The sequence below is a fragment of the Gymnogyps californianus genome, chromosome 8 (assembly GCF_018139145.2).
Source record: "Gymnogyps californianus isolate 813 chromosome 8, ASM1813914v2, whole genome shotgun sequence".
Lineage (NCBI taxonomy): Eukaryota > Metazoa > Chordata > Aves > Accipitriformes > Cathartidae > Gymnogyps > Gymnogyps californianus.
The window spans coordinates 35,214,606-35,230,934 of record NC_059478.1 but is presented as its reverse complement, the minus strand read 5'-3'; the positions used below and the strand labels follow the sequence as shown (position 1 = coordinate 35,230,934).

Here is a 16,329-nt window from a genome sequence, read left to right as displayed (position 1 = left end):
CTCTCCTGAGTCGAAAAGTGAGCTGTGTTGGCGGTTGCGTTGTGTCATGTCCGTACGACGTGCTCCCTGGCAGAAGCTCTCATGCAATCACCAGATATTGTAAATGCAGTTGCTGCTTGGCGTGGGGAGGCTTCACCCTTGCAGGCGAGAGCAGGATTTCCCAATGCCTCTCTCCATCCAGCGTAGGGTTTTGCAGAATGGCGAGGCTCTGTCAGTCTGGTCTCCTGGGTTGTAGAAACAGCGTTAAAAACTGTTTTGAGGAATGAAACGTGGCTATTTGTTACAGGGCAAAGATTCAGGGCATTCGGAGAAGACTGTGTGTGCACGTGATCCAGCTGGCAGTAATCTCTACCGCATGCAAACTCAACTTCGACTGCTCTATAGTAGCTTAATATTTAGTCTGTATGCGGAGTGATAAAAATGGGAATGAGGGGACAGCAAGAGCAGCACATCAGCATCGCAGGAGCAGTAACCACCTTCAAGACCTGGTGGGAGAAGGCCCTGAGCACCCTGCTCTAAGCTCCTGGCTGACCCTGCCGCGAGCAGGAGGTTGGACGAGACACCTCCCGAGGTCCCATCCCATCCAGAGTAATTCTGGTTCCTCAGCGTCAAACAGTGCTCTTCCCTTTGAACGGGTTCATTTTTAATATGCTGGCCAAGGAAGCATAATTCTGTAAGGTGAAGCTCTAGCTTTTGTTGGAAAAAATTTGCTAACAAAATCAAGGTTGGGATGCTGTGATTAATTAATTATGCTTGTATTGATTGGAGGAATGAGTGTTTACTTTCCTTTTTAAGTAACCAAACTCGGAGGGTTAAGTCTCCACTAAAACTTGCCAACTTCCCCCCCCCCCCCCCCCCCCCCCCCCCCCCCCCCCCCCCCCCCCCCCCCCTACTCCATTTGTTTCATTTAATTGGCCATTAAAGGGAATTAAAACTTTCCCTTCTGAGGATTTCTGGAAGCCAAACTTGGGAGCATGGTGGTAACCAGGATCTAACCCAGTGGCTCAAGAAAGCATGACACCAGTGACAGACAGGCCTGGACCCCCCGGGTCCCTTCAGAGTACCCCGCTATTTACCGGTTTGCTCGGTATTTGGGGCAGGATGCTCAGTTTCTTCAGCACATACGGTAGGGTTTTACTGTGGGGAATGCAGAGGGGCAGAAGCAGCGTTGGATGGCTCGGGGTGTCCCGTCCGTGCGATGAATCACTTCAGCTGTTTGCCTCCACTCGTACTCTGTTTAGTCTACGTGAAGCGAAAGAATTTCGATTCCAGTTGACACATAGGAGAGAAATCCTCTCTGTCTTGGCAATGAGGATGGTCACCAGTGCTGAGAAAGCAAATCATGACATCTTTTGCTGAATCAGGTCATAAGATCTTCGACCTCTCTGGCCAGTAGATATGTAGGCTGAGATGTCTCCTTCAGATCCTCTTATCTGGAGTTATTCTATAACACTGTCATCTTCAGGTGAAACACCGCTACCAGTTCAACACAAGACTGAGTAGTTTTGGATCATTCAAAACTAAAAGCAATTCAACTTCTGTCCGTCCGTCCGTGTGTCCCCCAAATGTGTCTCTTACTTTTAACTGCCGCTCTTTCGTCGGGACGTAGCTTGAGCAAATCCATATGCTTGAGCCAATGTACCATTGGCTATATGGTACTTTCAATATGAACAGTGAGAAGAGTCTCACTGGAAGTTGCTTCAGTCTGTAGCTGTCTGTAAGGCAAAGCCGAAATGGCTTTGAAAGTTCATCAGAAACCCTCCCCGGGAAGCGGTGACCACGCTGCTGAAGGCACCCGGCTCTCTGCGGGGCTCACTGCCTAGGAGCCCTGCTTCCTTGGCGGGGAATGGCAGGGTCTGCTCTGACCCCCTGTAATTTGGGATATCCCCGGGGCTTTTGGAGTGAGCTGGGCACCTCCGAAGCCTCTGCTGGAGGAGACGCAGTGGGCGGCTTCCCCGCTGCCCAGCAGCATACGGGCCGGCTGGGCCAGCCGGCCGCCCCATACCTTTAAGAGAAATGTGTTCACAGCATATATGCAAACAAGCTTCAAAGAGGCTAAACTGTATTCGCTCCCCAAACTAGTATGAAAACCAGTGAACTGCAAAAGAGAGGTCGCTCAGACTGTGTTGGTTTTATTTTCATGTCTGTGCTTGCCTGGGTTTTGAAGGAAGGTTGAATGAAGGTTTGTCCCGGCAGAGCTAAGGAAGGCTCTGGTGGTGACAGTCACCTCTTGCCCGCTTCCCATGGGCGCAGGCATGCCGGCTCCTTGGAGATCATGGCTGTTGCTCTGAAAGCGTTCGCTGTGAATCATCCTGTCTCTAAACTCGTCTGTGGGAAGTTTTTTCTCTTAAGTAGCGGGGTTGGAAGTATCCACTGACAGTGCTAGCAGCTCCGGCAGCCTCATGCCTACGGCTTGCGGCATCCAGCACGCAGGGGTCGAACCCCTTGGCGCGAGGGGTCTCTGCCCGATCGATGCCTGCTCGTGGCCCCTGGAGCCAGGGCTCCTTCACGGGGGCTCCCCGGGTAGCCCTAACCCAAGCTCGCAGGGCTGGCTCCTGTTTGGGCTGGCTCCCGGAGAGCCGCGCTCCTGACCAGCTTCTGCAAAACCCTCCTGGTAAAAGCCCTGCTCCTTGGTTACTCTGCTAACCCCTCCAAATAAATGGTACCTGCATTACTGCAGCACTTCTCATCACAGCGAGCAGACTGGAACATGGGCTGAGCCTTATCCACTGTATTATGCACAAACGGCTATTTAATTATTTACAGGCTGACATATATCATTTAATATATAAAGCTGAAGCATCTACCAGCCCACAGGCAGAATGGCTGAAAGCAGCCTGCTTGGCACCACGTTTTAACTGAAATCCCTCGATGCTAGCTTTGTTTTGCATAGCACTTTGTAATACTGTTAGTTGACTTGGCTGCAGTTTCACAAAGCATTTTTTTCCACTTGGTTCAACACTCACTTGAATTTAATGGGACTGGAGCCAAATAAGTAATGGAAGCCAAGTGCCGACGTTCGTTTGGTGTGCAGTTCCTGACAAGGAATATATATAGTAATTGTCTCTTGCTCCTCAAAGCTGTAACTTTGGCAGAGGGGATACTTGAGTGAGTATGCCAAGTATTTAAAATCATAATCAGTCAGTGATGAAAACATGTATTTATGGCTATAATGAGTTGCATCAAAGCAAGAAACATTCGTCTTCTCTGTAGAAGTAACAATGTCTCTTAATTCAGAAATGCCTACTTTTAAATCACACAAAGATCTGTCAAAGTTAAAAAGCTCTGAGAGCTTGGCCTGAATGTCTGGCTTATTTCACAACGATATTCCTAATATTCACTTGCAGCTGCAGTTTTAGCCGTGGTTACTAGGTTCTGCATCGAGGCACGATAAAGGAATGTTGCACCGTTTTATGCACTTATGGCATGCCATTAAAGTGTTCTGTAATCTTGGACTTGCAGCTAGATTTTTTGTTTGTTGAGTGCTTTATTTTATTCCATTTCGCTGTTTCTTTCTGGCATATCGATGATTTGTTCTTTTTTGGGGCTGCTGTAACGTATGAGCTTTCGGTGGTTCCTGGAGGACTGCTGGATGCAGCGAGGGTTTGAGATGCAGCAGGGCTACGTATCTGTGATGCACTTAGGCTGTGGATTGATAGCGAGAGCTGCTGTGAATCTGGGAGTACTCCTGCTTAAGCAAATCCCTTTCCTTTCAGCCCACCCTTTCTGCCAGCATCACTGCTACTTTTCAGCTAGAAGAAACTTATCGCTGTCAAAAAAATGGAAAAAATGCAGTTTATAAACAACTGCTTTTTAATAACTTCCTCCCGACTCGCACGTTGAGTCATCTCTCCCCTGCCTGTAGGAAGGAGGAGTGCGGATGTCATCTTTCTAACGAGGTGGCACGTTGGGGAAGATGCTACGCAGGGTTCCTGGCTTGGATCCCAAAAAGCAATAGAGCTGCTGTTGTGATGCTGCGTCCAAATTACAAGGGAGCCAGGTCTGAATCATCTGGGTGTAGCGCGCGTGGATGTCAGCGTGCTGAGCCTGGGGAACCCTGAGCTGGCTCTGCCCCGGCCGGGGCTGGGGGTGGCTGGGTGGGTGTTGCTCAGTTTTGGTTTGTTTTTCTCATTGAAATGCTTGGAAGTTTGTAGGTAGGGTGTTATTGCTTGCTGTTGGAGTTTTTTTGGTGGGCTGTGATCCGTTCGGGAAGTCCTGGACCATCTGTCAGAATGAGGATGGTGATAACGTGAAAATAGAAAGGAGCCCGCGGGCTGGCCGGCTTGTCCCCCGTTTTACATGACCACCTCGGTGTCTTTTCTCTGGAGACTTTGACATTAAGTCATCTGTTATTCTATATGCCTGGATATCTGTTATTCTATGGGCTACTTCTGTTTTACTTCATAATACAGGAACATTTCAATGCTTGTCACTCGCGTTAGAGCATTTTTACATTATTAAGTTAAATTTGCACTCAAATTTTTGAATTTCAAGCCTTATTTTCATTTTAAAAAGGGCTGGATAGTTTGGAGTTGTTCATAAATGTCGTTTCACAACCTTGTATTACGTAGCTTTAATTTCTTCAAGTTCTTGTGAAAACAGACATCAAGAAAACTCTTTTAACAGCTTCAAAAGAAGGAGTTAACCTGCTCCATCTGCTTCCCAAAACTTGTGAAGCTGGAAGGAATTCATTACAGCCTGTCCGATGGTACCTTCCTGCTAATACTTCAGAAAATAGGACAGTTCTGGTTTAATTGCAGTGAAATGTATTGGGCATCAAAACGTGTTGAGCTAGCTGTTGTGCACAAAAAATACTTCTTTCTATGACAGAAGGGGAGTAGATCCATAAGGGACAGGGGAATTACGACCTGGTCGCTGACTTTCTGACCCATGGAAGCCCCTCGATCATACTGGGGAGATGAGGAACTGGAGCAGCTCCAGCTCTGCTTGTCTCCATGGTTTGCCAGTTCTGCGATGCATTAAAATAGCATTAAAATATTTATTTCCCAAATGATATTGGAAAGAGGGCAGAACCGCTGTCATAAGAAGTCTTTGCATGGCAGAACTATGTTGGAAATGTATTTTGAGTTTTTTAAAAGCCTTTTCTTTCTCTCAGATTTGGAGGTGTTATATGCTGACATTCTGGCTGAAGGTGGAATGCATTTCTTTTCTGCTTTCATCCGTATTTGTACTTCAGAGCTGGACTGTTTCCTCATCGACGTAAAGCCCGAGCAGTGTACTCCTCCATAGTTTTAATTGTCTGATCTGGAATGTTATGCATTATCCTGATACAATGAAAATGGGTTTCTTGTGCACATGCAGAAAGCCTGGTCGCTTGCTGTGGTGATGGGGGCCAGTGCAGAGTTTGGGGAGCGTTTCAGAGGCAAGATCTCTATTCAGCTTCTTTTCTCCCGATATCTCAAAAAAAGCTGTGGGGCTAGGGGAAAAAGAGAGACAAATCTTTGGTTGTAATAGTCATTAGTTCACACCTGACTTAGAGCAAAAGGAGGAAATGCCTTCATGCAAAATGTTTCCCTACAGTTAGCAGCAGTGGGTGAGCAAGGATCTTTGGAGCATCACGGAGGTGGCCAGCTTACCCCGTGTTTTCCACGTCGGGAGTTTTGGCGAGGCTGAGACGGCTCCCACAGCAAGTTTGCAGACGGCAGATCTTGGTGATGGCCCTGGGCTGGGTTAGATGCAAAGTAGTGCTGCTCTCTCCCATTACCAAGGATTCTTAAAAAAGAATTGTGTGGTTCAGCAGTGAGAAAAGCCTTCCTGCCCAAGGAAACGTGTGGCTGCCCGTGGTTCAAATCACTGCGGTAAGTCCTGCCCTGCTCTGCAGGACCGCAAGCTTTAGGATTAGTTCATCCGTCTAGGTTTGTGATATGGGCACATGCTTTGCATGTGGATTTGCTCCAGTGAGCAAATTAGAAGGGTGTATGCACGGAACAAGATGCCAGCAACTTTCAGTATGATTTCGGTGTAACTGAGGTATCCGAGACTGAACTGGCAGATTCCGGCTGCTTCAGCTAATCCTAATTTGATCCCACTACAAAGTCAGTAATACGTCTGTAGATGTAATAAACTTAATTACTTAACTGCGAGATCAAGGAGCTGTGAAGGAGAATCATTTGATGCATTTGTTTTAAATTGCCTTCAAATAGTTGAATGGGGAGCTGCATATTTTTGGTGGGGAAACCACTATATAAGGTATCTAAAGATGCTAAAAATGTGGTTCTCTTCCACTTACAGCTCCCAGCCCCACTACAGCTGTTCCTTACACGTCAGTGAAGTGCATTGATGTAAGAAAAAACCACCACAAAACCAAGTGGCTGGTGCCCTGGGGACATGACCACTGCGAGAAGCTCAAAGACTTCGACGAGGCGGTGAGCAGGCAGATCGAAGCCAACGATATCGTGTTTGCCGTGCACATTCCCCTCCCCAGCAAGGAGATGAGCCCCTGGTTCCAGTTCATGCTTTTCATCATGCAGCTGGACATCGCGTTCAAGATGGACAACGACCTAAGTAAGTCCCTCTCCATCGTTCGTTAGATGCTGACTGCCGTCTGATTTCCCAATGTGTTTCTCTTAAAAGTTGCTTTTATCTTGCACCGTGTGTTCATTGCTACAGTGCCTCCGTACAGCGAGGTGATACAGGAGCACGTTCTAAAGGCGGCAATCGGTAACGAGGCATTTCAATATGTATCTTTGCAGGGAGAGCTGTTCACGCTGCACTAGTGAGTAGCTAAGCAGATGATGAGCAGGTTCCCTGTTAAAGTAGTGTCATGGTTTAACCCCAGCCGGCAACTCAGCACCACGCAGCTGCTTCCCACTCTCCTCTCCAGTGGGATGGGGAGGAGGGAGAAAAGAAAAAAAGCTAAAACTCGTGGGTTGAGATAAGAACAGTTTAATGACTAAAGTAAAATAAAATACACTACTAACTAATAACAATAATAATAGAATAATAATTGTAATGAAAAGGAATATAACAAAAAAAAGAGAAATAACACCCAAGAAAAGAGAAGTGATGCACAATGCAATTGCTCACCACCCGCTGACCGATGCCCCAGCAGCGATCCGCCCCTCCCGGCCAGCTCCCCCAGTTTATATACTGGACATGACGTTCCATGGTATGGAATAGCCCTTTGGCTAGTTGGGGTCAGCTGCCCTGGCCGTGCTCCCTCCCAGCTCCTTGCACACCTGCTTGCTGGCAGAGCATGGGAAACTGAAAATCCTTGGCTTAAGATAAGCGCTACTTAGCAACAACTAAAACATCGGAGTGTTATCAACAGTATTCTCACACTAAATCCAAAACACAGCACTGTACCAGCTACTAAAAAGAAAGTTAACTCCGTCCCAGCTGAAACCAGGACAAGTGCCTAGACCATTAGCAACTACACTGGTTTAAATCCAGTAATTTGCTTTCACAGCATACACTCCTGGGTTTCACATAGTTTTTCAAAATATTCCAGGATGCTGAGTGCACAGCAACGGTTTGCAGTTGATAATACAGCCCAGCCCTTTCAGCTGCTTCTTTCCTCCTGCTTCTGCGTGTTCCCATCCCCTCCCTTGTGCTGGCTCCGCACGTGCCGGGCCGTGAGCTGCATCGTGCAGCCTCCTCAGCAGAAACTCGGGTTTGGCTGGGCGAGCTTTCTGACCGGCTAGCAGGTTGAGTTGGTCACTGCTGTGCAAGGTATTGCCAGGGCCACCGCTGAAGATCTGCCGGAGCGGGAGGGGTGTCTCTTCTGGAGGCAGCACGTCTGCCGGAGCAGCAGCGTCACCTTGCTGTGCTCTAGTTTGGGTGTCTCGCTCTGTGTGGAGGTGGTGAAAAGCTAAAAGTGTCATGAGTTTTTTTTTTTTTTTTAATTTATATAAATGTCTCTGCCCCAAAAATCCTTTATATCAAGACTTGAACTGGTTACCAGTTGCCCAGTGCTGAAGACTTGAAGCCGTGCTATTCTGCTCTGTGTTTGCCAAGCACTTTTGTGCGGTGAGTTTCTAAACTGCAAGCCAAAGTACTCACTCAATGAAATTATCGATCATAAGCTCATATGAGGAGCTCATAAGAAGGAATGCTCATGTCTGAGCTTTTAAACACGCGCTCTCCATTGGGCACCAGTTGCAGAAGAGTTGATGTTTATTTACTGAGCCTTTGTCATAATAATAACTTTAACTTCTTCAGTTTGAGGTCGGTTGTTGGTGAACTGAAATAGTTGCCCTACCCTTCCATCAATCATTGTGAGATACTTTTTTTTTTTTGGCTAGGATTTGATACATGCAGATGGAAAGTACCTTCTGGCCTTGAAACTACAGTGATCCAAATTAACTGGAAAACTGTATAGGTACAGGAACTGTGGAAGAAGCTGTCTTACTGGGATTCACCCTTAGTACCTGGAAGAAGATAAAATAGGCAAAAAAAAACCCCAAAACCCTCCCAAACCCCAAACTCAAAAAATAGCCCTGCAAAAAATCTGCAAAATGATGTCAGGAGCAGCAAGGGCAAGACTGATCTGCCCCTTACTGAAAGAAGAGTTGTACGTGTGTTTGTGTGTTTTAAAGTGTTTGGGAAAAATCCCTCTCTCTAACAACTATAACCTAACAATGAATAAACAATTTACTTTTCAAACTGGTCTGAACTGGGGCTTCTGTAGCTCTTTCTCTGGCTGCAGCCTGTCTCTTGGGTCTGGCTCCAGTGTTCACGTAACCGTGTGGTGGATCAGTTCAGGGAGCAGATCTGTTTTAGAAACTGGCTGCTGGGTTGGGGATGTGGGCTAGCAAACGCGCATGCTGGGGCAGGGGGGGGCTGGCAGCCTGCCCCCCGGGGACTGCAGCCCGGGCACTGTAGATCTGCTGACGCTTTCATGACAGCTTTACGTTGCCTTTACTGCTTTGCCTGCTCAGCCGTGGACCTGTTCCTTCCCAGCGATTTAATGTATCATCGTTAAGATAAGTTAAAAATGAGATTGTATAAAGCTTACATACGTATTCTTATCCCTGTAATTATCTCTAAAATACAGAGAGAGTAGCTTTGTAACGTTATTAAGGTCTCAACTTCTTAGACTTCAATAGATGATTGCGTTTAGAGAAATAACGCTTTGTTCTGAGGCTTTTAAAGTCAAACCGCTGAGCTGGAGCCAGTAACTGGCTGAGCACCTGGGAGCAGGTTGCTAAAATGCTAAACAAGCTTTTACTTACAGGTAATTTCTCCTGTAAGTGCAGAGAGCGCTTTTCTTCAGGTCATTATTGGTGCTCTTCAGCGACCAAGTCCTTCAAAGGTGGGAACTTTTTTTGAGATTTAAAAGCAGAAAAGCTCGTCTTGGGCCACCCTCTGGGTAATAAAAGCAAGGTTTTGGGGGTGAGCTGTACCACTTCTGCAGCTGGGAAAGACTCAGTTTCTGGTCATTATCAGTTCAGTAGCCGCTGGTCGTTTTTGTTTATAAGGAGCATTTGGAGACGAGGGACATCCATACTTCTTATGGTGTGAGCTTACTTGGCACATCTTGAAGGTTTTCTTTCATCGACTGAAGAAAGTATTTTAAAACGCTATTTTCCTATGCTTTGTGCCAAGCTGAAGGCAGAAGTAAATGAAGTGTAAAATCTAAGAAACTAGTGAGTAACACATCTCTTCCTTGCTAGAGTGTGTCGTAACAGATTAAATAAAAATAAGTCTTGTTAAGCCAAAGTAATTGTATGTGTGTTTCTGTGTCCTGCTGCTAACTTTGCGTTAACGTTAAGAGCTTCACTGATCAGGTAATTGGAATCAGCTCCTCAAAAGAGGCAATACTGAAGATGTGAAACAACCTCATTTCTTCTTTTAAATCGACAATTCGAGTTTCTTCTCTCTTAAGCTTTGAGAGACGTCAAAGCCAGCAGTCACCCTGCTGCAGTTAATGCCAGCAGGGGCTGGTGCCAAACCAGGGATGGTTCCTGGAAGGCATCGCAGCTGTTAAAGCCTCTGCCAGTCACCGTCGTAATGACTGTCTTGAAGCTGCCTCAGATCATCTAGGAAAGCAGCACCGCCTGGTAACTGCAAATGCTCTTCTCCGCCTGAAGAAGCTGGCTGCCTGTCTCCCTGAGGAAACATCCCGGTCTCCACTGGCTCCCGAAACCCCGCAGCGTGGTCCGAAGATGTTAAAGTCAAGGCGAGCCTTGCAGGGTGCTGGGCTCGGCCGTGCTCCCCTTCTGGGTCCTCACCGGGGATGCTGCTGAGCCGCATCTCAAACTGTCGCCTGCTTTTCTCTGCAAAGGCACGTGGTCGTCCTCTTCCCCTGCGATCCCTCAGGCACGGCCAGCGCGCAGAACAAAAAAACTTGCATCCGCTGCGAGTCTGCGGGCTCGGGTTTTCCCGGGGCGCTGGCTGCCGCAGCCCTCCTGGGAGAGGGATGCTCCGGAGTGGGGGCGGCGAGGCTGCCCGTCGGGAGACGTCGGGCTGACTCACGGGCCTGACACAGGCGTTTCCCTTCGCCTCTGGAGAGCCAGAGTCAGGCCTATGTGTCAGCCCTCCTCATCCAGCCAGCAAGGGTTTTCCCCCGGGGCGGAGGGAAAGGGTAGCCCTGGCGAGTTGCCCCCCCCCCCGGGAAGCGGGAGAGCCGCCCGGAGCCTCGCAGGGGCTGGGCATCCCGAAAGGCCCCGTGGGATCTGCACCCTTCAGAGGAGGAATCAGCCTTTATCACGTCCGCCTTGGGAACTTGCTCTGGACTTCTGTAATGCAGATGTTTAGAAATGTTTTTGAAATGCAGATGTTTAGAAGCTGAGCTACTTCCCTCGTGTTTATCCTTCACAGAAAGCTGGGAGAGACTCAGACTTGCTGTTTCTCTGCGGAAAAAGCTATTTCTGTGCCCAAGCTGTCCTTGTCCTTTTTCAATGCATTGTGCATTCATTCAAAAACCCTTTCCAGAACAGGGAAAGGCGGCGGACAGAGAAACGAGATGAAGTTATCTTAAAACCGCCTGTGCCTCAATCGCCAAAGCTGCGATGGGAAACCTTGGTGCCGCTCGCGAGGACGGCAGCGTCTGCGAGCAGGCCCTGCTCCCGCCGTGGTGCAAAATGCCCTGGTCGCAGGGACCGCAGGAAACCCTCCGGCGCTCGCACAACTGCCGGCACAGGGCAGCAGCCGGAGCCCCGCGCGGCAGCGCCGGTGTGCGGCCCCCCCCCATCCCTGCCATCCATCTGCGGCGCTGCCGGCCGCATCCCCGGGGAAGCGGCGGCCATCCTCTGGTTTCCAGCGCTAAGAAATGTGTGCACAAAAGGCTGCTTTTGAAGCTGAAGTGTTACTCTGCAATTAGGTCTGGTTCCCATCGCTGGATTTGAGGAACACCGGGTGCTTTCAGGAGAGGGAGAATGGCCGTTCAGTTCGTTGAGGACCGCTCTCCAAAATAGCATCTGCCCTGGAAAGGACAGCCCCTGCTCCCAGACAGGACGGGCGGCCGCACCGGCTCCTGGAGCCGCCTCTCCTTCCCCCCCCCCGCAGAGCAGTGCTGTGGTCGTCCACCGACGGGGTTGCTGGTCGCGAGTGTGCAAATCCCCTTTCCTCGGCAGGTTAGGCGGTCGTCTCTGTTCCCTGCACATCAGGTTCACTTTAAAAATTCATTCCTGCTTTGCTGTAGTTGTTGGCTTGTTGGCACATCTTGCTGCTGCGCTTTCATGGGCAGAATGCCTCAGAGAAGGGTGGGAGGATGTGCTGAGAGCTTGGAGGGGATTTCTCTCTCTCTCTCTCTCTCTCTTTTTAATTTTATTTATTTTTGGGGCTGATCTGCTACCGTGGGTCTAGGCCATTTGCATTTGGCAAGCTGCAGTGTTCTTAACAGGGAACATCAGTCCTTCTCTGTGAGCTGCTTTGCAGCACGACCTTCTACGTGCCAAGAAATAATTCACAGGTATCCGTCCCTCGCTGGAGCAGGGACCTGGAGTCTGCTCGCTCCCTGACTGCTGCAGGCTCCAGGAGCCCCCGGAGCCGGGCTCTTGGCCTTCCTGCCTCGGTTTCACCTTGTGCAAAAGCAAACCTGAAATTGCGTAATATTGAATTGACATCTAGGAATGCAACGTCCCTGAGGAGCACAAAGCGACGGTTGCACTATGTTGGACATTAGATAATGACGCCTCTTTTTATCAGATGGTGTAACAGTATGGAGGGGCCTTTACAAGTTCTCGGTCTAAAACCCCTATTTTCTTCTTTTCTTGTATCTAGTGGACTTAAAATGTTAGTAAGTGAGAATGACTTCTGGTTTCTTTGCAGTTGGAAAGCAATTGTGTACAGTCGTATGGCTGAGTGCTGCAGACTCCAAACTCATGCAATTTTGGTCCCTTTGGTAGGTTTTGTAATTTTAGAGAGCTGGTGAAGCATGGAAGTGTAATGCAAATAATTCTAGCATTTCTTCTGTTTGCTTGCATACGCCTCTTTCCAGACAGCTGTATTAGTATGCAGCTAGCACAGAGCCATCGTCTGAAACAACTTCTCTATTTTTAGACTATTGTAATGTGAGTGAAGATACCCTCTGCTAATATTGCACTATAAAGTGAGTCATGGAAAAAAATCTTGGGCACTGAACGTCTGGCAGTAAAATGCCAACGTGAAAAAATATGTTGGCAGTGCTCAGAGCATGACAGGTCCCGGGGAGTCCCTCGCTGTAGGGGGGGGTCACGGCTCTGACCTGCTTCGGAGCGTCTCATAGCCCTGCGAATGGGGAGTCATCGAGAAAGCTCAAAGCTGGGAACCCCAGCAGGAGCGTGTCTTCTCCTCGTTGGTCATCCCTGGAATGCATAATCATCTAAACAAACCTGTCTTATTTCTGTAGGGTTTTTAATATAATCCTGCGATACTGGTGAGGTTGTCACTCGGCACTGGAGCTGCTAATATCAGAGGGGATGTACCAGGCTCCAAATTATCTAGATGTTATCTACAAGATCTGTGAAGGCAAGGTTGATCTGGAGCGTGCCATGAAGAGATGCTCTGACATGGTCCTTGTGAGATGGCGTTTCCTGACATGGGCAATTTCATCTCTTGGTACTGAATAAGACAGAAATTTCTACCTACTTATTTCTGCCTCTTATTGCTGGGAAATTCTGGAGAATCTTGATTAACATGCGTGGAGGAACTGAATAATTGCTTTCCTCGAACATGTTAGCATCTGGGAAGCTGAGCACAGGTTTGCAGTAGCTTTTTCTCTTCCTTCCTTGCATGTATTCTTCCTCTTCTGCTGTGGCTCAGCCTTGAATAATTAAAATACTCTGCTCGCTCTCAGCACTTTCAGAAGTAAAAACTGGCTTGACTCTCGGTCTCTTGCCTCCTGTTCACTCCTCCCATCTGCTGTTTTGATGGTAAATAACACTGTTTTAAAACACCTTTCTTTCATCTTGAAGCCAAGCACGGTGGAACATCAGCTGCTGCTTCTCTCCTCCTTCCCCTCATGCACGTACGCCTGCACAGGCGCGCAGCCTGCCCTTGGTATTCAGAGGACTTCAGGAGTGTGAATGCTGTGCACAAAAAGGGCACACCATACCACACCCCCCCCAAATTGTGTATTTGCCGCCTGACATTTTGGTATTAATGTGGATAAGTCATAAATCTTCTTAAAATTCCGTTCTCTGCCAAACAGCGTGTCGCTGTCCTTATTTGTTCCTCGCAGACAATAGGGACTGCTAATGAAAGGCTGCGAGTGGACTGGCGTAGGACTATAAATCTGCTGTGCTGAAATACATATATATGTGTGTGTGCGCGCGTATGTATATGTCTGTATGTATACAGACATATATATGTATTTTACGTTGACAGTCTTGAAGGGTCTTTGTACAAAACTCTTTTCTAATGGGAGATGTTACCCCGACGCAGAGACTGATGGAAATGCAGAGGGAGATTCTAATCCATTGGTCTGGAAAGGCACACACTGGTGAGCTGCTGCCTTCTGGTTTTCATACTCGATGGCAGCAGCACCATTTGGATTGCAAAGATGAAACAATGAAAGCTGTTTTTGTTGGATTTAATCCCAAGCATTCCAGTTGGTTTTATGGCTTCTGAAATGAAGTTTGTAGTTCTTTTTAGCTGGGCCAAGTTTAACCTTATGTTCCCGTTTATCTGTTTTGCTGGTCTTCTAAATAGCGGATCTGAGATGGCAAATTCATGTTTCATGGAAACCTAACTAATGGCTGCTGCGGAAAGGAACTTGATATCAATCCGGATGGTATAGGTCACGTGTGCAAAAAAAAAATGCTCAGAAAAATCTGGATGCATCCACATCAGATGCATAACAGAGCCACCTCCAAACGCTGTATAAATAGCGAGTCTAAACCACAGATACCATCCACGCCCCTTCCCATCATTTTGGATGAGTATGCCACCACATATTCCCAACAAAAATATAACTGAGAAAGATGACAAATATATGGGACACAGAGCGCTTGAAAGACTCATGCTTACTTGTAGACATGAAACAGCCTCCAGAATTATGAAGACCAGATTTTTTTCGGAGCTGAACTTCAAAGCTCATCAAGTATTGATGTGTCTTTGCAGCCCGTTCCCATGTGCGGGCTGCTGCTGAGAGAGCAGGCAGCCCTGTTCTCATACAGAGGGTTCCTGGCGAAAAGCTATGGGCGTTGACATCGTGTACGCCTTCCGCATCCTTGCAGGACAGAGCACATGCGGTGTCTGCCTGCGCAGTGACGCAGCCCTGATGGAATGTGTGTGTGTGTCAGCTTGGATCTGCAGAGGCATTTCTGAGCTCAGGAGCGTGCCACAGCGCGCTTCCAGGGAGCTTGCAAGCCTGAGCTGTTTGCAGCAAGAGCGCAGCGCTTCGACGCTGGCACAACAAGTGGTTCTGTAGCCATCTTCCAGCGCTTCTCCACGGCAGATGGTTGTGTGGCCATCTTCCAGCGCTTCTCCCCGGCAGATGGTTCTGTAGCCATCTTCCAACGCTTCTCCCGGCAGATGTTGTGTAGCCATCTTCCAACGCTTCTCCCCGGCAGATCGTTGTGTAGCCATCTTCCAACGCTTCTCCCCGGCGGATGGTTGTGTAGCCATCTTCCAACGCTTCTCCCCGGCGGATGGTTCTGTAGCCATCTTCCAACGCTTCTCCCCGGCAGATGGTTCTGTAGCCATCTTCCAACGCTTCTTCACGGCGGATGGTTCTGTAGCCATCTTCCAGCGCTTCTCCCCGGCAGATGGTTCTGTAGCCATCTTCCAACGCTTCTCCCCGGCAGATGGTTCTGTAGCCATCTTCCAACGCTTCTCCACGGCAGATGGTTGTGTAACCATCTTCCAACGCTTCTCCCTGGCGGATGGTTCTGTAGCCATCTTCCAGTGCTTCTCCCCGGCAGATGGTTCTGTAGCCATCTTCCAGCACTTCTCCACGGCAGATGGTTCTGTAGCCATCTTCCAACGCTTCTCCCCGGCAGATGGTTGTGTAGCCATCTTCCAACGCTTCTCCCCGGCAGATCGTTGTGTGGCCATCTTCCAACGCTTCTCCCCGGCAGATGGTTCTGTAGCCATCTTCCAACGCTTCTCCCTGGCAGATGGTTGTGTCCATCTTCCCCTCCCCGATGTTGTAGCCATCTTCCAACGCTTCTCCCCGGCAGATGGTTGTGTAGCCATCTTCCAACGCTTCTCCCGGCAGATGGTTGTGTAGCCATCTTCCAACGCTTCTCCCGGCAGATGGTTGTGTAGCCATCTTCCAGCACTTCTCCACGGCAGATGGTTGTGTAGCCATCTTCCAACGCTTCTCCACAGCAGATGGTTCTGTAGCCATCTTCCAGCACTTCTCCACGGCAGATGGTTCTGTAGCCATCTCCCAATGCTTTTCCACAGCAGATGGTTCTGTAGCCATCTTCCCGCACTTCTCCCCGGCAGATGGTTCTGTAGCCATCTCCCAATGCTTTTCCACAGCAGATGGTTCTGTAGCCATCTTCCAACGCTTTTCCAGCAGCTGTGGCTCTCAGAGTTTGGTGATCTATGAAAAGAGGCTAGGTTGTAGCATGCACATGCTCGTTTCGGAATGTGTCCCTCTTTCAGAGCCTTCTCTTGGATCTCTGCCTGGTAAATAGGAGGATTTTACATCTGGTAGAGCTGGTACAGACTTGCCCCGGGTTTTTAAAGCATGTTTATGTGTTGCTACTTGGCAGGCTTCAACTGTAACTCTTGATTTCATGAACTTGCTCAGTTATCACACCTAAATAAGTCTGTTCCAGCCCCATTTCCTTCTTGCAGCGATGACCTCTTGGCAGCATCCTAGCAAGAACATATTTAAAAGCAGTTATACCCCATACTCTTGCCACGTGAACGTGTCCAGGAGAGGATGAGCTGACTGTTTCCACGCAAATTTGATGTGGTGGCCCTACCTGG

The 16,329-nt window shown here is 48.5% G+C and overlaps 1 protein-coding gene across 3 annotated transcripts in view; it reads left to right on the top strand.

Moving 5' to 3' along the window:
• Positions 1-16,329, top strand: part of WLS (Wnt ligand secretion mediator) — a 39,874-nt gene that overhangs the window by 10,096 nt on the left and 13,449 nt on the right. For 2 of the 3 annotated variants that reach the window (XM_050900575.1, XM_050900574.1), the window contains exon 2: positions 6,253-6,525. The exons of the other annotated variant lie outside the window; for it this stretch is intronic. In XM_050900575.1, coding sequence (XP_050756532.1) covers positions 6,253-6,525 — 273 coding nt within the window. The remainder of the gene's footprint in view (positions 1-6,252; positions 6,526-16,329) is intronic. 3 annotated transcript variants of the gene reach the window in all.